The sequence below is a fragment of the Vipera berus genome (assembly GCF_964194415.1).
Source record: "Vipera berus genome assembly, chromosome: 2".
Lineage (NCBI taxonomy): Eukaryota > Metazoa > Chordata > Lepidosauria > Squamata > Viperidae > Vipera > Vipera berus.
In genome coordinates this window covers 152,030,194-152,054,982 of record NC_138203.1, presented here as the reverse complement: position 1 = coordinate 152,054,982, position 24,789 = coordinate 152,030,194, and the positions used below count along the sequence as shown (strand labels likewise).

The following is a 24,789-nucleotide window of genomic DNA, read 5'->3' as shown; positions in this document are numbered from 1 at the left end:
TGCATCAGTCCCTTTCATTGTAGGCTGTTCTGTTGGGATTTCTCTGGGATTCAGATGAGCTTTGTGGATAATTTTACCCACAGCAAGAGAGCTTTGTCTTGTTGGTAAGTTTATAGAGCAACAGAGAAAAAGTACTTTCAGCTTCATGATTTCTGTTCTTCCAGCAGCTGGGCCTTATTTCCACAGCATGCTAAATCATAATGTGATTTAATTAATTTTGGCTTAGCATGTGAACCAATTGTGGCTAATTCAGCAAATTGTAGCAGATTCAACTCTTGAGTGAATCTTTAGGCCTCTGGCCCAAAGATGGTGTCTGGTAATATTACACTAAAAACTATCTTGTGGTTATTTTGTTTTGATTTAGCTCATAGTGTGTGAACTAAATTGCTTGTCTTTTAAGAAACATTAATTAAGGGAACCACATCTAAATATGATAATGATGAAAAGTCTTCATCAATAATGTGACCAGGATCTCATTCTACTCAGTTTGATCTTCCTGATCATTAAAAGTAGCATGTCCTGTGATCACACTCCCTACCCCAAAATCAGGACTTAACACTAGAAGACTTAACAGAAAATAGTAAATTTTCAAAAAAGTCAGTGGGTGGTAGGTAGAGTAAGAAAACCAATATCAGAATATGCGTTTGCCACATGGTACACTGTTGAATCACTCTAAAGCACTTTCCCTTTTTTCTGATCCTTATTTTTTTATAATTTTCATGAACTTCAACAAACTAAAGGTTTGTTTGCCTGACTCCTGACTTCTCTGTCACATTTTAGTTCTTGATTTCTAAATGTTTTCCATATTTTTCACATTGTAATTATTTATTATTATTCTTTTACATTAAAATATTATATATACACACACACACATACTCTGTGTGTGTGTATATGTATGTTTCTCCCAGAAGAAGGAAGCTGAACCCACCAGCCTGAGGATGACGGATGGGATTCCGTCGAAACGTTGCTCCCACACCTTCAACTCTACGCGGGAAAACCCCCGAATGACCAAAGATCCATATATATATATATATATATATATATATATATATATATATATATATATATATATATATATATATAATATAAAGTTGGAAGGGACCTTGGAGGTCATCTAGTCCAACCCCCTGCTCAGGCAGGAAACCCTATACCATTTCAGGCAAATGGCTGTCCAGTCTCTTCTTAAAAACCTCCAGTGTTGGAGCATTCACCACCTCTGGAGGCAGGTTGTTCCACTGGTTAATTGTTCTAACTGTCAGGAAGTTTCTCCTTAGTTCTAGGTTGCTTCTCTCCTTGACTAATTTCCATCTGTTGCTTCTCGTCCTGCTTTCAGGTGCTTTGGAGAATAGCTTGACTCCCTCTTCTTTGTGGTAGCCCCTGAGATATTGGAACACTGCTATCATGTCACCCCTCACCCTTCTCTTCATTAAACTACACATACCCAATTCCAGCAACCATTCCCTATATGTTTTAGCCTCCAGCCCCCTAATCATCTTGGTTGCTCTTCTCTGTACCCTTTCTATATATATATATTTGGCTTGCTAACAAAGAATAAAGGGAGACCGATATGATCATTTCAAACTTATTTGTTCTCATCAGTCAGCCATACCCTTCTGAGATTCATATATACTGCTCAAAAAAATAAAGGGAACACTTAAACAACACAGTGTACTATATTTAATAGTAGGATGTCTTATCTTGTGTTCCCTTTATTTTTTTGAGCAGTATCTATATGTGTGTGTGTGTGTGTGTGTATGTATATATCTGTCTCTGTCTCTCTCTGTGTGTGTCTCTCTCTCTCCCTCCCTCTCCTCAAAGCTTCTTTCCTCAGAATTTTGTGTCTCTCCTTCTCCCCCCACCTTCACTTCTAAAGCAAGTAGCACTGACTAATTTTGGGAAATAGGATTTTTTTCCAAGGATGGAGTTTCAGTGGGGTATTTAAGCTGAGAAACAACATCAAACCTAGCCTTTTAGCTTCCAAGTCTGTTGAGAATGATATGATCTGGATGGAGATATTCAGATATTGCTCCAGCATTGAGTGTTTTGAGTGTCTGATGGAGAGAAATCAAGTCACGTAGAATAAAGGATATCAGAATGGAAATTGAATTTGTCAGTTAGGCTCGGTATGAATTTGCCTAAAAGCAAAGACAGAATTACTTCCTCAAATGAATTAGTTTTAAAAGAGTGCAAACTTAAATTCACCAAAAATATAGTTATATCGATAAATGAGATTTTTCTATTTTATGTCTTTTTGGGGGAGGGCTGGTCTTAAATTGAGGGTTATTTTCTTTTTCCTTTTGGAGCAAATATGAATATGTTTCAGAATGTGCAATTCTTTGTATACTTTCTTCCTATAGTTTTTATGTGATTATGGGGACTGGTGGTGCATTTCTGATACTCCATTTCCAAAAAATATAAATTAAGGAGGTGATGTTGAATGCTTTGTCCCAGTGGATAAAGCCATAAGGTGAGCAATGAAATCAGTGGATGCAACTGTCCCTGATTCAACTGCTTATTGCCATATTAATTTCTTAATAGTTTCTACCTTAATTAGACAGTGGGGTTTTTTCAAGATTCTAAAGAACTGCTGAAGGTCAGAAAACTTCTATATTTCAGTATTTCATTAATAACTTGGATAAGGAGGTGAAGGGAATGATTATTAATATATGGTAGTCCTTCAAGTCTGAAGAAAACATATTGTTGTTCAGTTCATCTCTGGACATGGAAGTAGCTCTGAAGTCCTGACCTGGACAGTAGGGCCATTGGTACTCCATTGTTGTGGTAACTGAGTGTTATTCTGTGATGTTCATGTTTTTTTATTAGTTTTGCATGGCACCTGTCTTCAAAGATACTAGAGCCATAATTGCACAGCGTTCCTCAGTGGCATCAATCAGCAGTTGCAGTTTCTAGTTTCCTTGACTGAATGTCACCATGGCATAGTGCCTCTTTCACAGTGTCTTTGTAGAGCTTGCATGGTTGACCTTGTGGTCTCCTCCCAGGCTCCATTACATTATGGAGAAATTGGTGAGGCATATGGCAGACATCATTTCTGATGACATGCCCTACCAATCTTATCTGGGTTCTGATAATCAGGGACTCAGAGCTGGTGGACAAGACCTCCAGGTTGGAGACACGGTCTTGTCAATGTGTGCCAAGAATGGAGTGGAAAGCACACATGGGAAATTTCTTCGGTTATTGATGGGTCTTCAGTACAGAGTCCAGGACTCACAACCATATAGGAGGAAAGGCATAACCCGAGTTCTGTAGATTTTCAGCTTTGTGAAGATACTTGGGATGATGCTTCCCAAGTATTTGAAGCTGTTTACATTTGTCAACTAGGTATCATCAACAGTGATTTTAGGTTCAATGAGCTTGGTATTTAGCATGGACTGGTAAAGTACTTCAGTCTTGTTCAGGACGTTAGGCCAAAGAGAATAGTTGTATCTTTAAAATTTGTTAAGCATCAACTGTAGATCACTGTAAGGGTTTCTTGAATGACCATATGGAGACACTTCTTACATTCAACTGGCGAAGGGCAGAGAGAAAAGGTGTACATTTCCTTCTTCAGACCCTGGCTCAAATTTGACAACATGCAAACGAAGAATAGATTATATTGGGCTGGGGCTAGTACATAACACTGTTTTACCCCATTGGAAATGGCAGATGTAGCTGGTGTATCATCGTCGTAAAGAACCTACCTTGTCATTCTGACATGGAGTAGCTGATGGTGGAAATCTGGTTTGATAATAGTCCGTATGAAAAAAATACTGTCATAGTAGTTGATTACGAGCTGAATTGACAGAGTGGCGTAGCTGCAGAAAAGATGAATGCATGTTGCATCAGTAAAAATGCAGCTCTCTAATCCAAGAAAGCAGCAGTTCAACCCATACAGTTCAGATGAACTGTAACAAGATCACAGAAAGGGCAATAAGAACCAAAGCATATGACTGAAGAAATGTTTAGACTTGAGAAGACTATGGAGGAATATGATAGTAGTCATATTCAAATACTGGAAAGGTTGCCACCCAAAAGAAGGCCAAGACTCATTCTCTAGGGTTCTTGAGTGCAGGACACAGAATAATAGCTTTAATTGCAGCAATGTAGGTGGCAATTCAATATTAGGAAACATGTCATAATGATAAAAGCAACTTGATAATGGGACCCATTTCCCAGAAAGATGGTGGTTTCACCTTAATTTGATTTCAATCAAATTATCTTTGCACTGAGCAAAGAGTTGGACTCCTTAGTGCCACATTCCCCTTCTGTGTCCTGTGATGACTTACTGTCATCAGAAAGTACTGAAGGCTTAAGTCACAATCAGGAAACTACCTCTCTCTCTTCTCTGGGTTAAGGTTGTTCTGCTCTTTGCTATTTCAGTTGTGTTTCTGCCTGGGAAGCAGCTACCAGGGTAATCCGCTTCTGTTAGAGGGAAGATAGGAGACAGTACTCATAAAGGTAAGTGATGAATCCCTTAATTCTGACGGAGAGCATATGAGTAAGATTCAGCGTTAACAAATCTAGGGTGCAAAGAGCATGAGAGAGATGTCTTGCGAGCAAGGAGTGGGATGTGGACCAAACCTCAATCAATCAAGAGATCTGGCAAGATTGTCTTAAGAGTTCCCACATCATTTCCAAGGAGAGAAAAGAGAAGTTTTTTCAAAAATGTTTCTTCCAATGGTGCCAAAATGTGTAAGAGAATACCCTTATTTTTTCAACGAAGATTAATAACTACTTCGTATTCTTTAATTACCCCTTCCATTTTACTCTGTTAAATAAGGAGGGCTGGATTTGTATGCTAATAAGGAAGCAAGAGTTGCTAGCCAGTGAGAAAGGAAAATATCACGGCCTGCTCTTGGGCTTTAAAAAAACACCCACTTTAGTTTGCAAAGCTTTTCTTAATATAGATATACTGTTATTGCCTAATAATGTGTGGATGTCACATATTATACTAAAGTAAATGTGGGTTTGGATTTGGCCTATTGTGTGAAAGCAGCTATAATTGTCTGTAAATCATGATTGATGACTTATAAAATGTGGGAATCCAGACATTGTCGATATCAAGCTGGTTTTAAAACAACTTTGATGAACCTGTTTTTGATAGTGGCACAGGGACATGTTGGTATATGTACACTGTGTAAATGTGGCCATGTGCGCATACACACACAAACACACAAACTACAAGGGATTTGTTTATTTTGTATAGCTGACTAAGGGATTCTGTGTGGTGAACAAAATTTTAAAGTAAAAACAATTACAGTAATACAAAAGATAAATACATAGCTGAGAATACATCACTCATCATAATCACTAAATTAACCAATAAATGGCTACCGTCATATATTCGGGGCCCAAGCATAGAGCTAGGCCTTTAAGGACATACCAAAAGCCAGGAAATTTGGGACCATCCTGATCTGGAGGGAGAATTTCATAAGATGGGTGCTATTTTAGTTTTGTTCAAACTAACTAGATACTAACTAACTAGTATCTAGTTGATACTAGACCCATGTGGTTGGTGTCCTGTGCTCAGATGACATAGTAAGTTAAAGAGGCATGTGCATTAGGATCTAAAATGGCACCCAGTATTAACCATGTGTTTAGTAGAACAGTAAGCAAATGCAGCTTTTATGAAGAAAGATAAGGACAATTTCTAGCCTATACAGTATTGAGCTAATTCTGGCTTATCATATTTCTGATTTGGGGGATTAACTCATATTTCTGGTTACAGGGAACCTATTTTTACTTTGGTTTACCATGCAAATAGATTTGAAGTGCTATAATTATCTGGAACAAGATGAGCTGCTCAGGAGGAGCTTGTTGCCTTTATGAATTGCGGGAAATCAAGTCTCTGTGGAGTTTATGGTAGCAAGAGGAGGGCGGATGCCTTTAGGCTAATGGTTTTCATACTGTGTTCTGGATAACTTTTGAGATTCTTCAGATGCTTAGTAAGGGCTCCTCAGAGCTATATCAGTAATAGAACATAAGGTTGCCCCTTGGTTACCTATGTTCCTACTTAGACTAAAACTGCAGCAGAGCACAAATAACATTATCCATTCAGGTAGAGGAGATGGAAGAATGGCTTAATAGTGCAACATGAGTGAGATGAATTCACTTCCCATACTAAGCCATAATACTGTAGGTTTCGGTTCACTTCTGAATTGGTGTGTTATGTTAACCCAATCACTTATTCATGCAGCACCCACCACATTGGCTTAGTACATTATGTGAACACAGTCTTGCAGTGCTTCCCCAAATCCTTTGTAAGATGCTCGAGTTGTTCAAACAATTCTATGAAATCTGAACCTGATTATTGTAATGCTTTTCTAGAATCTAGATAATATCCTAATGCAGGCAGGGAAAGATCTGTGGCTCTTCAAATGTTGTGGAATTACAATTCTCTGTGTCCCTCATAGTTGGCATCCTGCTGATGTTGCTGAAAGTTGCAACTCAGCCAGAGGTTCCCAACCTGGAGGAGATACTTGAATTCATATGATTAGTCCAATAAAGTTTAGTAACGTAGACCAGTGTGTGAGTGGGAAGGCCATTGAAAATCTCCAGACTTTCTCTAAAGTCACAGCTAATGAATTAACTTGAAATCCTTTTAAACTTGTGCAGTGCTAGAGGTAGGTAAATTTTCTGGAGTACTTTGAGTTTCTTGTGGAAATTAATAGGATTTAAATTATCCCACCTGTCTCAGTATCCATGATTTGGTTAAAGATTTGGATTATTTTTTGAAATGAAAATAAAATTAAATCTAGCATCTTACGTAGTCTGCATTTAAAGAAATTAAATTCTTTATATGGAGCAAAAATACTTTTCTTGAGAAGTTGAATCAATATTGGGCAGTGGCACAGTAAAGTATAATGCAGTTACCATGCATTTTAGCTCTTTTTTATAGTTTTTTTTTAACAAGCACCTGAATAACAGATCTCATACAGCTTTAAAACTTTTGAACATACCCGAAGTGGAAAATCTCTGCAGTGCTGACCTAAAGAAACTAAATCTTGTAAGTACTCACTTATACTAAATTTGCATATTGTTCTAAAGTTTTTGTTGGCTTAGGGTATTGTGAAAACCAGCCAGTTGTGGTTTATATAGTAAATATGGTGAAATAAGCCTTGCATTAGTATAATGTATGAAGTTGGCAACTGTGTGAGAGTTCACAAAAATGAGAATATGAATGTGATAAAGGGTATCCAGATAAAGGGAGGAGAGTCTGCTTATTCCTTTGGTGTTTTTTCCCCAATCAGTTTGAGAATATGATGTTGAAATGCCTTTCTAGATGATATTCTTGCATACTTTACTGTTCCTTACACTTGAATGTTCCAGCAGGTCAAGCTCTAGCAAAGGGAAGTCTCCAAGATGAAAAAGGATCCCTGCGCTCCTTAGAGACTTATTCATCTTAAATATGAATCAAGAGGAAACTGGAAGGAGAAGGCAAATGAAGAATGTACCTACCATTGGCACATTGTTCATAGATCTGTTTTTGAGCCTTGGTGGAATCTCTAACTGATTGCAGAAGTTTTGTAGATGAATCATCAAACTGCTATTGATAGTACTTAATGCAGTATGTATCATAACGGGAAAGAAAGGTAGGTGAATAAACAGATTTCTGATTAGTTATTTCAGTGAAAGTTTTGCAAATCACTTTGAATTTTTCCAAAGTGATAAAAATACATGAACTGGGTAACAATGACTTTTAAAACTGTGAAATTAAGCTATCAGTATCACCAGATCATACAAGACTGACCCATTAAAGAACTGCAATGATTGATCCCAATAAATATCAATTGGAATCAAATTCATAAACAAAAGGGCTGTTCTCAAGAAGGCCCTATTCCTCATGTCAATCAACTGATCTTTTTGCCGGGCTGGTGTATGCTATAGAATCTGTTCTACTGAACCTCATCAAGTGGGCATAAAAAGTTTTGGACTTTAAGCCCAACATCAATACATTTACATTGCAAAGATTAGTGTAATCATTGCAGCCAGTGAATAATATCCATGTCCAGTTGCTTTGCACCTATCAGTATCAATACAAATTTTCTGAGCTAACTTTAGAAGGAAGCTTTACAGAAATATAGACCAATTTCTAGAATACTTTTTAGCCAGCAATAGGCTGGGATTGTAGTGTATATACTAGTCAGGATTAAGTTTGGAGATGATTGCAATCTAGTCATAAAAGAGCCAAGGTTGCCTACCCCTGCAATAGACCATTAAAAACTGGAATAAAGTTTATTCTGTCAAAATGTTATCTCAATATGCTGCTTAATCTGGTAAGAATTATGAATTATTGCAGGCCCCATAGATTTCACATACTCCAAGGAATTTATCAAAGTCTGATTATAAGCCACCATCCTTGAAATGTTGGACTTCTTACACAGAGTTCTTTCCTCTTGCCTGAGTTAAGTCTTAGTTGTGCCCCAAAAGCAGCTCCAGAGACCAGCTCAAAAGTTGCACAACAGAAAATGGAAAGAGGTGAATGCCAGTCCAAAGCTTTTAGTGATTTCATGCAGATAATAAAAGTTGAAGCAGATAGAACAGACTATTGTGGTGTCATCTAAGACCCTTTAACACAGTTCTACTTTTAGAAGGTTTCATGCAAAAATGGGCATGATAAAGGACCAAAATGGCAGGGACCTAACAGAGGCAGAAGAGATTAAGAAGAGGTGGCAAAATTACACAGAAGAACTATACAAGAATGAGCTTAATGTCCCTGATAATCACAATGAGGTGGTCACTGACCTCAAGCCAGACATCCTAGAATGTGAAGTGAAGTGGACCTTAGAAAACCTGAGCAACAACAAAGCTAGTGGAGGTGACAGTATTCCAGCTGAGCTATTCAAAATCTTAAAAGACGATGCAGTAAAAGTGCTACACTCAATTTGCCAGCAAATTTGGAAAACTCAACAATGGCCACAGGATTGGAAAAGATCAGTTTACATTCCAATTCCAAAGAAAGGCAGTGCCAAAGAATGTTCATACTACTGCACCATTGCACTCATTTCTCATGCTAGTAAAGTTATGCTTAAAATCCTACAAGCTAGACTCCAGCAGTATGTGGACCGAGAACTACCAGAAGTACAGGCAGGATTTCGAAGAGGCAGAGGAACTAGAGATCAAATTGCCAACATACGCTGGATCATGGAGAAAGCTAGGGAGTTCCAGAAAAACATCTACTTCTGCTTCATTGACTATGCTAAAGCCTTTGATTGTGTGGATCATAACAAACTGTGGCAAGTTCTTAAAGAGATGGGAGTACCAGACCATCTTATTTGTCTCTTGAGAAACCTATATGTGGACCAAGAAGCAACAGTGAGAACTGGACACGGAACCACCGATTGGTTCAAAATTGGGAAAGGAGTCCGGCAAGGCTGTATACTGTCACCCTGCCTATTTAACTTATATGCAGAGCACATCATGAGAAAGGCAGGGTTAGAGGAATCAAAAGTTGGAATTAAGATTGCCGGAAGAAATATCAACAACCTAAGATATGCAGATGATACCACTCTAATGGCAGAAAGTGAAGAAGAACTAAAGAGCCTCTTGTTGCGGGTGAAGAAGGAGAGTGCAAAACTTGGGTTGAAGCTTAACATTAAGAAAACCAAGATCATGGCATCCGGCCCTCTCAATTCCTGGCAAATAGATGGGGGAAAAATGGAGGTAGTGACAGATTTTATTTTCCTGGGCTCCAAGATCACTGCAGATGGGGACTGTAGCCAAGAAATTAAAAGACGCTTGCTCCTCAGGAGGAAAGCCATGGCAAATCTAGACAGCACACTAAAAAGCAGAGACATCACCCTGTCAACAAAAGTGCATATAGTCAAGGCTATAGTCTTCCCAGTTGCAATGTATGGCAGTGAAAGTTGGACCATAAGAAAGGCTGAGCGCCAAAGAATTGAGGCCTTTGAACTATGGTTCTGGAGAAGACTACTGCAAGTCCCTTGGACTACAAGGTGATCAAACCGGTCAGCCCTAGGGGAGATCAACCCTGACTGCTCTTTAGAAGGCCAGATCCTGAAGTTGAAACTCAAATCCTTTGGCCACCTAATGAGAAGGAAGGACTCACTGGAGAAGAGCCTAATGCTGGGAAAGATTGAGGGCAATAGGAGAAGGGGATGACAGAGAATGAGGTGGCTGGATGGAGTCACTGAAGCAGTAGGCGTGTGCTTAAATGGACTCCAGAAGATGGTAGAGGACAGGAAGGCCTGGAGGAACGTTGTCCATAGGGTCGCGATGAGTCGGGCACGACTTCGCAGCTAACAACAACTTTTAGAAGTCATTTCTCCAGGCAGAAGTGGAACCATCATACCACTGTGTTTCTCAAGACCAAGATTAATGGCCAGTCCAGGAGTATCAAAAACTGCTAGGGAATCTTTGAAGGTAGCTAGGAACTTCAAGACTTATTTAATAGCAGTTGCCTGCCCCCAGTTGTCTCTGCTGGTTCTGAGTATTCAGTTGCAGCAGTTACCATTCCAAGGAAAGAAGGGAAATGTATTTTCCCGGCAAAAGTATACTGATGTGAGTGAGGCATGTCTGTTTGTATATGAAATATCTGAATGGACATTTAAAACCCCTTAAATGTGCAAAAGACAGGCTCCAGTTAAAATAGCTACATTGTTGTTGTTGTTGTTGTTAGTTGTGAACTCGTGTCTGACCCATTGCGACCCCATGGACAACATTCCTCCAGGCCTTCCTGTCCTCTACCATCTTCTGGAGTCCATTTAAGCTCACACCTACTGCTTCAGTGACTCCATCCAACCACCTCATTCTGTGTCGTCCCCTTCTCCTTTTGCCCTCAATCTTTCCTAGCATTGGGCTCTTCTCCAGTGAGTCCTTCCTTCTCATTAGGTGGCCAAAGTATTTGAGTTTCATCTTTAGTATCTGGCCTTTTAAAGAGCAGTCAGGGTTGATCTCCTTTAGCATTGACCGGTTTGAACGCCTTGCAGTCCAAGGGACTCGCAGGAGTCTTCTCCAGCACCATAGTTCAAAGACTTCAATTCTTTGGCGCTCAGCCTTTCTTATGGTCCATTGTTGGTATTAAGAGAAGGTATTTTTCCCTAGTGGAGGGCAATGAAATCCCTGGAGAATTTTGCACTCTTAATGTTATAGAAACACAGTAATGGGCATTTTATATCTTTTCTTTATTTGTCATGACTTGCTAAATCCTCTGATTTCCTTTAAAAGAGAAGTGTATGTGTGTGTGTGGGGGGGGTACCACTTGTTCTCTTTGGAATATTTGCACAGATAGGAGAAGCTGCATTGTTTTGCTATCCTGTCTTATTTATTTTTATTTATTTAATCCCACCATTATTATTTTTACAAAAAACTCAAATAGCATACCTTCATCCTCCTTTTTTTCCTACAACAACCCTGCGAGCGAATGTGGGGCTAAGAGTGAGTGACTTAACTCAAAGTCACCCAGTTGGTTTTCATGGCTAAAGTGGGACTTGAACTCATGGTCTCCCACTTTCTAGCTTGGTGCCTTAATCAGTAGGCCAAACTGACTCTCGATCCAAACTGGCTCTCTTATCCCCTATCCAAAGTTCTCTGAATACTGCTCAGTTATAATATTGTGAAGTTGCTGAATTTATACACATCAAGACATGGTTTACTTTAACCATGATTGGTTAAATACAATGGCTAGATTTATAAGACTTGATTTGTCAAACATAATGTCTTAGTTTATATACAGCTAGTCCTTGACTTACAACGGTGCTGAAAAAACTGACTTAGAACTGGATCTCGCACTTACGACCAATGCAGCTTCCCCCTGGTCACATGATCAAAATTCAGGTGCTTGGTAACTGGCATGTATTGTGACAGTTGCAATGTTCCAGGGTCAAATAATTGCTACTTACGACTTTCCTAGCTGGCTTTCAACAAGCAAAGTCAATGGGGGAAGCCACATTTGTTTAATAACTATGTGATTCCCTTACAATTGCCATGATTTGCTTAAAAACTGCAGCAAAAAAGGATGTACGATTGGGTATGATTGATTTAACAACCACCACACTCACTTAATGATGGAAGTTCCAGTCCCTATTGTGGTCATAAATCAATGTAAATAACCTGTACCATAGTTACCGTTTGCTCATAGATGTATAAGTATAAGGTATATTAATTTAATTTCTATAGAATGTATTATAGAAATTATACATTACAACCAGGACTTTCAAGTAAATTGAGGTTACTTTTTTCTCCTGAATCAATAGTACAGGTAGTTCTCAACCATCATTGAACCCAAAATTTATGTTGCTAAGTGAGAAATTTTGCCCCATTTTATGACTTTTCTTGCCACAGTTGTTAAGTGAACCACTGCAGTCATTTAAATTAGCAACATGGGAATCTGGCTTCCCCATTGACTTTCCTTGTCAGAAGGTCGCAAAGGGGGATCCTATGACCCTGGGACACTGCAACCGTCATAAATGTAAACCGGTTGTCAAGCATCCAAATGTAAATCACATGACTATGGAGATGCTGCAACAGTCATAAGTGTGAAAAAATGTCACAAGTCACTTTTTTTCAGTGCCGTTGTAACTTTGAACGGTCATTAAATGAACTGCTTTAAGTCGAGGACTACCTGTATACAATTGTGGAACACAGTTCTATCATGAAAGACAACTACTTAATTTGTTTTAAAGTCAATTGAGCTGAGAGGAAGTTGCATCTCTGTATGATTACATGATCTTACCTTGCCCCTCTGCCTCATCTCCACAAGAGGGTGAGTAATTCATTTGAAACTTATCAATGAATGTAGCAGAGGAGTATTTAATTGTTCCACATACTGGGACGGCAGAATTATTGGCCATCAGGGAAAGCTATCCCCACAAATGAAGAACTGTGGTCTTGCTTGTGTTTCAGACTGAAGCTACCCTCCAGAGCAATGCATTGTCCACAGTCAACAAAGAACAGCTTCTCTCCTCTGACTCCGAATCTTGGTTGTTAAAGAGTAAACTTCTTTTGATTTTCCCCAGGTAGGAAAAGAAAACGTGTTCTAGAATTTGGAAAACGTGCGATGGCTTTAATCAATAAAATACTCTGAGGCTCTGCTTACGCTCAATTGTAGAAATGACAGATAGGAGTCAGTTTTATCCAGGAAAGAAAGGAATGGTCCAAAAGACACAGAGTGTATTGGAAATTGGCTATCCCAGGAAATCCGGAATGCAGCATATTCTTCTGCAACACTCCTACCGGTAGTGAGGTTTTAGTTTGTTCATTAGTCACGTAACGTGGTTTGGGCAGTTGTTGGCATATAGCATCCTGTGTGGTGAAAAGAAGGGGCATTGCCAGTGCGTGTTGGACACCTGATAAATAGCTTAGCCATATGACATTTCTATTTTTTAGGGCAGCCAGAGGCCGGAATCAGTGACAGGAATGCTTTTTGGCACGTAAGGTTGCTTATGGTTTAACTTCTGCACTTAGTTTCCCAAATTTCCAGTTCCTTTTGAAGGAACCTCTCTTGGTTTATTCTAGTGTAGGCATTAGGACCTGGCGGAATGCAGGCACCCTAGTCCTAGATTCCAAGCTGGCTTGCTTTGGTGACGTAAGCCAGAAGCCCTGTCTCTCTCTCCCTCTCTCTCTCTTTTTTCTCTCTCTCTGTGTGAGTGTGTGTGTGTCTCTCTCTTTCTCTTCCCCCCTCCCCTCCCTTTCCAAGCTCTCTAACATTTAAGCGAAAATGCTTCTTTCTGTGCCTCCTCGTGCAGGAATTGCCACTTTTGGCTACAACAAGAGCAACAAGAAGGTAAGGAAGCCGTTCACCCCATGCCCCCCCCCCACCTCGCTTCCTATTTCCCAAGATCTTGGAAACGTCCTTGGCTTAAAGAGGGAGGATAGGTTAAAAAAAAAAAGGAGGGTTGTGAAGGTTTCCCCCCCACTCTTCCGAATATCCTGGTACTGCAGGGGAGGGGGGTGGTGGCAGCGATGAAGGAAATAGAGTCTTTCCAGTTTGGGGGAGATTAGAAGGTTGCCTTCTCAAAAGGGAAACAAATCTTTGGGGTTGGCTGATTGTAGCTCCGTTCCCTTGGTGGAAACCACCCCCTTGTCCCCATTCGGCTGGCCCTCTTGCTCAGGCCAGAGTGTTCCCAAGGGCGAGTTTCAGTCTGGAGTAAAAAAAAAAAAAAGGGAAGGGAAGGGGGGAGAGCAGAAGAGCCGGAGAGACGAAACACAGGCAGTGAAATCCCATTTCGCAGCACTTGCTGACTTTCCTCAAGACATCGATAGCCTCTCTACGTTCTTCCCAGCACCCCTGCTTCAAGGACTTTGCATGGGGAAGCGAAGGAGGCGAGGGATCCCCAAGAGACTGGGGGTGGTCTCTCTCTTTCTGGAAAGAAGTCGCAGTAGAGATTTGAGACTTGGGCTTCAAGTCAGAATCACGCCAAGGGCCTGGTTTTTAACCCTCTCCTGATGCTCTCCAGGGTGAGACCGACTTCTGAGCCCACCCCTCACTGGGTGTTCTCGAGGGTGGGGTTCCAGGATGTGGTTTCTATGGCATCCATGTGTTCTCAGGCAGCCTGTGCCATAAACAAGGCTCCTCTTCTCCCCCCCCCTCCCCGCCACCCTCTGTTTCCCCCCCCCCCCACACACACACACGTCTCAGGCACGGAGACAGGAGTATGTGTGCCTAGGAAGATGGAACCTCCAGCTTGTAGGAAGCTGCAAGGGAGTTGTAACAAATGTGTGTTTGCCAGGGTGGGGGGTGGGTGGGAGTTGTATGACCACCCCCACCCACAAGCAAAGCTATCACTGGAAACCCGAAAGGCCTTGTCAGCTAGGGAAAATGCAGGTTGGCTAGCCTGGTTGGTTGCTTTGCTTGAAGATTGGGGCGTGGATTAGTTTCCCCTGTGGCAAGAAGTCTGGTTTAGTGTGGGTACAGGGCGTTGAGGCACCTAAGTTATCTCGCCAATGGGGTTGGGAAGGTGGGGTGCAAAGGCAGGAATTGAGAATCAAGACTTCCAGCATTTTAAAGAGCTTATCTCTATTGTTGATTCACTGAATGACCTTGTATGCCAGTGTTGTGAATTTAAAAGAAACGGGGTGGGGGTGGGGGGGGAGTGGAGAGGAGAGGAAGGGGAGGGGCTCTTTCTGCTTCTTCTTTTTTTTTTAAATTCCTCTGTGTCCTCTCCACAGCCAAAAGCAGGAGTTGACAGTTTTACAGTCAATGAATGGGCACATTAAAGCCTCTGTAATAAAGAGAATGGGTAGGAACCTGATAAGAAGGAGGCAGGCTAAATTTGGATTATTAATTGTGTTTGTCCATATTTGGGATGGGTATGGTAGCGGAAGGATTTCTAGCTTTTTTATCCTCCCTGTGCTTCCCTGTCAGCCTGTTTTTGAACCTGGGTCCCATTTTTTTTTAATTTTCTCATTCTGATTTATTGGATGATGGAAATATATACAAGGAGGCAGGCTGAACTTACAGGATGGTGGAAGAGTGATGTAGGCCTGAAAAGATCAGAGAAGATTTTTGTGTGTCATATACTGTTATGAAGATACATATTTGTGTGTCCTAAAAGCCCACTTAAGGACAAATCACCAGGCATCTTTTAGATTCGAAGTAAAGTTGCAATTACTTCTGTAGGTTTGTGTATATGGATGTACATTTCTCAGTTTTCCCACCGCATGAATCCAAATTATATGTGTACATTGCACATGTGAGTTTGAAAATGTCTTCATTATATTGTTTTATTTCAAGAGTGTTCTTAAGTGAATTTATTTAGGCTAAAGTTATGGATTTTGTGCGTGTATAAGTGCTTGTTTTCTAGTAATTAGATTACCAACAGTAAGTATGGGGGAAATTCATCTTTCTGTGCACTGATGAACAGGTGTAACTATGATAATAGGTGTGCAATCCCATTTAGGTATTAACAATATTGAATTTGTATGACAGCACAGATATGGGCGTGCATATCTGGATATAAATAGAATTTGATCAGGCGAAATGTCACAACATAGGTATACAGATGCATCTTTGGAAATGAGTCTGATGGTATCTGTGCATGGTGGTGATTTGGATCTACAACAGGAGTGCAGAGTCTGTGGGCTGGAGGGTTGCAGGCTTGCCGGGCATGTCAAGTGCAGCACTCCAAATGGGTTGGGCTAACATTCCCTGGGGATCTTGTGAATCTGAAGGAGTCTCTGCAAAACTTGAAGCACCAATTTTGCACTTTCGCTTTTCCTCTCCGAATTACTTAAAAAAAAAGGCCACATGTCATGCTCTGGCCGCATCAATATGGAAAGCTAGTAGGCTGTAGATAGACAGCTCCTTGGCTGTACTTTTGCTCCACTGAGCTACAATATACAGATTTTACTTCAGCTGAAAAACTTCAACTTCCCCATCGCAAAGGTGCTCTCTAGAAACAAATTTCATTAAAATCAATGGATTTCTGTTTGATTTCAGAGCCAGATGTAGCCAGCAGAAGCTTTAGGTGCAATCCCCAGAGCCTTTGCAAAATTTGTGACCAAATTGCAGATGTAATTTGTTACAGAAGTGGAAATTATCAAATACCTGGGGAGTAATCCCATTAACTCTTTTGAATTTACATTGAGTTAAATTGGAATTAAATCCGTTCTTGTCCTAACTGAGGGAGAAAGAGAGGAGGGGAAGCATGTTTAGGATTGTAATGGTAGCCAACGGGCTTAGGCACAAAAAGTTGAGTTTAAGAAAGCTCTGGGTTTCATCCTGTGTTTCTCTGAATTGGGTCTCATATTGAGGTTCTATTCTGAATCCATGACCACATTTGTGTGAACAATATTGCCCTTACGATGTATGTTGATTGTAGAACCTCCCTTGAATACAAAAACATGGCTCTTAGATTATGAAAAGCTATGTTAACTACAGGTTCAGCCATTTGCATTGTTTACCTGAATGCAAGTAACAGAAATAATGCCGTTGTATGGAAAGCAGGAGATCTCAGCCTGCATATCAATGGCACTGGCCTTTTGTGAAATAAGATTAATAATGAACTTGGTGGACATGTTTCTTTCATTACTCTGCTGTGGAAATTATACATCCAGCTTGCTTTATCACGGATCCGCTGTGTCTGGCATTAGCATCAACATGAGTCACAACTTGAGCATCCATCTTGAGTCTTGACCATGTTGTGTTGACTCAATGGTCTTAAGCATGGCTTAATTGTGAGTTGTTAAATAATCCTTTCCCTCATAATTTTAAAACCACACAAAGTACACAATGCCTTAGTGCAAGGTACAGATTCACTCTACTATATATATAACTACCCTCTCAGTGAAGCAGATGGTACAGCTTGGGGAAAACTGTATCCATCAGGAGTTAAAAGCAAACTTGGTTATTCCTTGCTGGTGAATGGAAATAGTCTTTCCTAGAAATTTAGATATTTGGACCCAACTGGATTTCTCAAGCAATTTGGGCCTGAAAAAGGGTTTTAAAATTAAAATTCTAAAAATAAAATTATATAGCTGTTGGTTGATTGGTTGGTTTTTAGATAGGAATATCCTTGATGGATCTAAAAGATGTAGAAGTTTCTGGTTAGCTCCTTTGTCCAAGTATACATCTGAAAGAAAGCAAAGGATTGGTGTCTAGTGGTAGATCTTGATGTGCTCTGAAATAAATGCATGAGTTTATCTAATGGCAGTAACAAAATTACCTACTCTGGATATACGAACAAACTCTGAGATAAAGTCTGTATTCAATTATTGATGTATGTCTTTTTATACCATCTGCTTGTGAGAGGACTTCAGGGCTTTAATAAAGTTAAATCAATAAAGTATAACTTCTTCAGCTTTGAAGACCCGAAACAAGTGGTTCTTCTCTGCCCCACTATTAAGCTGATAGCATTTCTTTTGTAGAATCAACTCTGTCCTTTCTCATTTTCATACAACATCCTGTTTGCCCACTTGTTGGAAAAGCCATGTGATATTTTGAGATTTTTCTCTCTTGACTCCTTTTTGAAATTGACTTCCTTCAAATGAGGTACAGAGTCCAATTGGGTCGATTTTTAAAAGGCTCTTAAATGTATCTTTCCCCTGACCCCCTGCTCATTTTCAGAAACTCAAAGAATGAGTCTTTTTGGCTGTAATATGTTATGGTCATGCTGGGGTTAGATAATTGTTAAATTCATGCATTTATTTTTGTGTGCTCACTTAATTGTTGTATGCTTCCACTATGCTTAGATATAGAAATTTTGTTTGCTGTCAGTCAAAAGTACCACTACCAGTACTACTGGGGAAGCTAGATTGAAAGATAGTGATTTTCATAAACATCATGGCTGAGTAGGGATGTGCACTGTATATGTTTTGCATGTTGAATACTAATCAGTTTTCAAGCCTTGCCTTTCATTTGTTCGTGAACTGGTCTGGTCACTTTCTGTTCTTCCCCAAGCATTGCATTGCATTGCATTTATTTCTTCATCTTATAGCTGCATTCTTCATGTAACTGCTTTCTTTAATTTGTAATAAATGGCTGTTGTAAAACATCTATATTAAAGATGGAGGAGTGGATGGGGTGCCTGGTGAGTACTATTTAGTAAGTACTGTAAAACATTGATCTGAGAATCCCAATCTCTGACACTTACTAGGTGTCATTTCTTTAACTTTTCATTTTTTAGATCTATTGATTAAAACTAAAACTAGTAGGCAGTTTGGCAAAAGATTTGGAAGAATTGAATTAGGCATTCTCTGAAATTGTCATCTTTTCGTTCATTTACTCTTTATGGTATATCGTCACAATTTTCATTTTATTTCATTTTAAGATTTCTTATGTTATCCCTTTTCTTTCACTTTGTTATTATATTTATGACATTTTAAAAAAGTAAAACAAAGTGCAATCACAGCCCATTCCTATGTAGCTTGTATGGACAAAAGAGTACAAATTTTCTAGGCCTCTTGTATCTTTAATTAAAAGATTCCCTATTTTCAGTCCATTTGATTGAATTCAAATGGATATGGGTGAAAGATTAATGATGAATCTATAGCTGTATTGCCCCTTGAACAGTCTCTGTTAAATTACCAAGATTCAATGGAGAAAGATTTAATTACTGTTTAATTTAGTTAGTTTTAGAGTGCAGGAATCCTATTCTGACAAGAATTAAAAAAGTAATCTGAATAAAAGAGTAATACAGTCTTCCATTTTCTTGCAGGTCAAAACTTACAGAGCAATTAAAAGAAGCTAGTGTATCACTATTTTCTTTCTTACATTGTCCTGGAAGTAAAAAAAAAAACTAGTGTATTTACAAGGAGGAATCTATTAATTAAAGTTGCAGTGCTTTGCTTAAATATGAGAAGGTCTTTATTCAAAAGTTACCATTGCTAGATAGTATTTTAACAAATGATTATATCGAGCCTATGTTTTAATTCTACTTTCTTATAGTTGCAGAAAAGCAAAAATTGCAGGAATAAACTAACAGGGATGTTAGTATCTCCCAGCTTATATTCTCCCTGTGAGATTTTAGGAAATAAAAGTGGTAAAGCACTTTGTATGCGCTAATGATTTATATAAACATGAAGTGGTGATGGAGTTGTCAGCTTTATGAGTGATAACTAATAGGTAGCTTCCATAGTCAACCTTTCTTCAGTTTGGGTTAGAAATGCTGAATGTTTGCAGTATCATTTCTCTCCTTCAAATGTGTTCCATGTTAGAAGAATACACAGTGTAGATTTTTTTTGTCCGTTTACTCCACTGAGTTCTGTTTTTACCACCCTTGCTACCAGAAAGGAAATTTAAGCACTCAATGTTTGTGTGTGTTTGTGTGTGTGTGTGTGCTACACATTATTTTGACCCATAGTTTATTTTAATATGGGTTGTTGACTGTGTAGCATCACAGTCAGAGAAACTATGTTATGCCTTAGGGCAGGGGTCTTCAAACTTGGCCCTTTTATGACTTGTGGACTTCAACTCCACAAGGACCAAGTTTGAAGACCCCTGTCTTAGGGCCAGAGTAGGGAACTATGGTCATTTTATGACTTATGGTCTTCAACTCACAGAATTCTTGAGCCAGCCATGCTGGGAGATGAAGTCCACAAATCATAAAGGGGCCATAGTTCTCCACCTCTGCTTTAGGGTAACGTGTGCATCTAGGCCCATGAAACATTAAAACTACAGAGTACTGCTCTTCAGTGGTTCTTTAGATGTATTATGTGGCATAAGATTGTTATATATTCTGCCATTTCCCACAGCCATTGGTCCCCAATTTCATTGTTAATCTAAATAATCTTTTCAAAAAGTTAAAAGATTGCATTAAAGAAGAGTTACTGTTCAAAGAGTGTACATTTAATGACAATGGTAAATATGTTCTTCAGTTTTATTCATTGTTTAAGAAGATTGTTTGAGCCTAGGCCCACAAAAGAAATATATGTGAACCAATGCCTCTCTCAGGATACATTCATTCTTGGAAAGTCTTGGTTGTCTTTGGCCTTATTTATTCACACCCACTGCCTTCCAAATGATTATTTCTCTGATGTCTCCGATCAGGGGTAATTAAGATGCAGCAAATGGTTATTCTTATGGAGCTTTGGATGGATTGCTTTTGGTATCTTGCTTTTCCTCTAAGAAGCTTAGAGATAGGAAAAGAACCTTTGTTTGGACTGTAATCGTACCAGTAGCAATCCATTCATTTTGATGGAAAGACTTGATCTTCCCTAAGGCCACTTGATAGTTTCCTTTTGGAGAAATCAGCTTTCGTTCTGCCTAAGAAGTTTCCAGCCCTCAAAGCTTTTAAGACAGTTTAGGAGATGTAGATCCATTTTTTTCTGTGAGAACCCATACATTTTTTGTTTATCCTAACTGATTTAGTGAATTGTCTGTGTGATTGCAAAACATGCTATTTAATTTATATATTCATTAATTTGGTAACCTGTATTCTTTCTCAGGGAGATCAGGATATTGTTATTTTGTTATTTTATCCAGTTTTTATATATGGTCAACGCAAGGTAGCAAACATACCCACTATTCCTACAACAACAACCGTGTGAGTTGGGATGAGAAAGAATGACTGGCCCAAAGACTCCCAGCTGGCTTTCATGGCTAAGGCAGGACTAGAACTTACATTTTCTTAATTTCTAGACCAGCATCTTAAGTGTTACACCAATGTACAAATTGTACATTTTTTATTATATAAATTATTTTATTATGTTATTATATGTAATTAATATAATTATACAGATTATTACACAACGATGTTTGTGTGTCAGTTTGTTTACATTATCAGATTGATGTCCCACCTTTCCTTCAAGAAAACGATATTGTTTCATAACGTCTTCCAAACAATCCCAGGAAGGTAGTCATAATTGCTGAAATAGCATTTGATGGTACCATCTCAATGTTTTTGGTTATCCAAAGAGGAAATCCCAATGCTCCATTCCTTTTTCATTATGAAAATAATTTTTCCTTAACCCAAGAATTTTGGAAAATTACTTCATGTTTTATCTTTTGGATTGAGCACAGCTGCTAAAAATAATAAAGGTAAAGGTAAAGGTTCCCCCGCACATGCGTGCTAGTCGTTTCCGACTCTAGGGGCCAGTGCTCATCTCTGTTTCAAAGCCGAAGAGCCAGCGCTTGTCCGAGGACGTCTCCGTGGTCATGTGGCCGGCATGACTAGATGCCAAAGGCGCACGGAACGCTGTTACCTTCCCACCGTAGTGGTCCCTATTTTTCTACTTGCATTTTTACGTGCTTTCGAACTGCTAGGTTGGCAGAAGCTGGGACGAGTAACAGGCGCTCACTCTGTTACGCGGCACTCGGGATTCGACCCACCAAACTGCCGACCTTCTGATCGACAAGCTCAGCGTCCTAACCCACTGAGGTAGGGCTTAAGTGCATGAATTTTGAGTTGGATGGGGATTTTGTATTTGAGGACCTACTGGTTGAAACAGTACTATGTTGTTCATCCATATGCTTTGGGGGGGGGTATAGCTCTTCCTATAATCCACTGAAAAAAGTACCTTATGACTGTTTTCACACTTAGGATAGTTGCAACATCTCTGTGGTCACGTGATCAAAATTTGGATGCTTAGCAACTAACAGTTGCACTGTCCCAGGGTTGTGTGATCATTATTTGTAACCTTCCCAGCTGGTTTTGAACAAGCAAAGCCAATGGGGAAGCCAGATTCATTTAACAAGCACATGATTCATTGAACAATTACAGTGATTCACTTAACAACTGTGGCGAAAATGGGGCAAAACTCACTTGACAACTGCCTTGTTTAGCAGTGGAAAAAATGAACACAAAACTAGATATTTATGGTTACCAATTTAGTTAAGTTCCTCATCCAACTAAGATTTTACTATTATGTTGCATACTGCTCCAAGCTATATGTGTTCATGTTATCCATTATTCTGTATTAAACTGGCATCTTTCTTTTTTAATCCTTCGAAAATAGGGTATTTAAATAGGTATGATCAACTTCTAATTAGCACTTTAATCTGCAAGATACGGGTTAGTTCATTCTGAATACGAATATACCAAAATCAAATTTCTTAAGCATTCCTAGAAATAAACTTGTCTACCTCCTAACCTATATATCTGCAACATTGCTTTAGCATTAAGTGCAAAATATTGGAGAAATGGAGCAACACCCACCCAGTATCAGATAGATGAACCTCTGGGTACATATTTAACTATTATGGGCTTGTTTAGCCTCTAGCATCATCTTCATTTAATGACACTTTTGGTCCCCACACAGACTTCACAGGCCTTTTTAGAAAAGAAAATGGATGGGTGACTGTTTAAAACTTGCTTATTGGCCCAGAGGAAAAAAACTCAAAGGTCAGCCCCCGTGGTAAAGAACATGGGGGGTGGGGAGGAATGGGTGTGTGTGCAGTGCCCCAATAATTAACAACTTTCTGGTAATTTAGAGTTGGGTTGACCAGACATGCCCACTATAGCAACCATTTTGTATCTAGGCAGCCTTCCCCTCAGCCATCATGTTTTCATTTTCCAGAAGAGCTCACTAATTCCAAAGAAATGGGGGCCTGTATCTGGATCATATCAGATCTTTCTTGTTTTTTTGCCTATTAACCCCATCAATGGGAAAAATAGATCTCACTAGCCTGCTGGAACCAAGCTTATAACAGTAGTCCAAGCCAAGAATTTTGTTGTGCTGAATATTTCGTAGTATGTCTCATTTTGTGTGATCATTACAAACCTACCTTCCTTCCTTCCTTCCTTCCTTCCTTCCTTCCTTCCTTCCTTCCTTCTCCAAAAATATGAGGGCATCAAAACATTCTCTAAAACTATCCAAAGTAAAACACAAATCAAAGATTAAAGGTTCTCCCGTAAAACAGAAATCAACAATAACAGCCAACAATCACTGATTAGCCAAGGATGACAAATCAGTGGGAGCCCAAGGGCCTTGCATCATAAAACAGTTTTTGTAGCTTTTCTAATTGTTTGGGGCCAGATCTCTTGATGGGACATTGATTGCTGGTTTCTCACCCCAAACATTCAGAGAGGGAGAATCTGAAGCATGTCTTGTTTGTGGAGTTTGGTCTTCAGGGAAACAAAGATTATAAATAAAAATCCTTGATACAGGTATTGTATGTGGGTTATCAACATATGGGCTGTGATCATTTCTCAGAAGAAGGAGAAAGGATAATCCCAAAGGGGAAGGAGATTTTTTTTAAGTGAATCCCTTGTGCAGTAAAGTAGGAATGACTTTGGGAGGGAGAGTGCAGATGGCGAGTAGGATGTAAAAGAATTCAGCCCCAAGAGATGGTGTGAGAAATGTTTAAGAAGGGGCTTTCCTTAGTTTTCTGGAGAGTAAAAGGAAATGAGGGAAGAAATACTTTCAGTCCTGGAAAATTATGTTAATATAAATTTACAATGAAGGTAGAGTAGTACTTCTGGTTATGCTTCTTGTCTGGACTACCTCAGGAGACTTAACATAGCACTGCAACAACAATTAGGGATCGGTGCCAGTATTAGGAGTTTGTGTGTTTTGTTTGTTTACACAGGTTACAGGCTGATCTATCAACTCTGAGCAGTGTGCAACTCCTCAATACATAATTGGGATTAAAAATATGTTACCTATCTAAAAACAACTACATAGTATTCCTATGAAGCAAGGAGTCATGAATACAGTGACAGTAATAACAAGCCCAATCCATTGAACTGAGAGGTAATCACAACAACCCAGCCCCTGAAAGTTGATGGAACACCCAGGTTTTTGCCAATTTTTTAAAAGCCAGGAGCAAAGGGCCGAACTAAAGGAATGCTAGATGGGGTGGGGCAGGGTACTGTCACAAAATGTCTGCTGTTGGAAAGTGGGATGAGGTGTTGACTCCTTTGTTGCACATTCAGTTTCCTGTATATTAATTTCCTTTATTGGATCTAAATGAATCTGCATTATTAGACCAGAACTTCTTCCAAACCTTGATTGTCTTGTACAATTTATTTTGAATCCAAATGACTATTATCTTGAGGTAATTTGCTTTTTTGCCCTTCTCCTTCCCAGTTCTTTCTCTTCTGGATCATATCTTTTAGACTGTAAATCTGAAGGCTTGTAGAAACCTATTGTAAATCAAGTGTAGAAATTTCATTTAAATGCTTTAAATAAATATTTGTAGAATAAAGTTGTGAATCTGGGGAAGTTTTTTTTTACTAGATTATACTCAAGAAAAGGGCTTAGTATTTGTTGGTATGCATTTGCCCATAAAATGATGTGTCCAAACATGAAGTGTTATGAAACATATTAAACAGAGGCAATTGAGTCCAGAAAGAGTCAATGGTAGAGAGATCTTGATAAGAGAGATTAATTTTAAAAATCGTAGCTTTTCTCTAAGCACTCGGAATCCTTAAAAAAAAGACATGTTTGATACTT

At 39.2% G+C, this 24,789-nt stretch overlaps 1 protein-coding gene across 3 annotated transcripts in view; it reads left to right on the top strand.

Annotated features, from left to right (window-relative positions):
* Positions 1-13,562: 13,562 nt before the first annotated feature.
* Positions 13,563-24,789, top strand: part of RBMS2 (RNA binding motif single stranded interacting protein 2) — a 76,980-nt gene continuing 65,753 nt past the window's right edge. For all 3 annotated transcript variants that reach the window (XM_081319498.1, XM_081319497.1, XM_081319496.1), the window contains exon 1: positions 13,563-13,741. In XM_081319498.1, the coding sequence (XP_081175624.1) occupies positions 13,676-13,741 (66 nt within the window). In that variant the 5' untranslated portion in view covers positions 13,563-13,675. The remainder of the gene's footprint in view (positions 13,742-24,789) is intronic.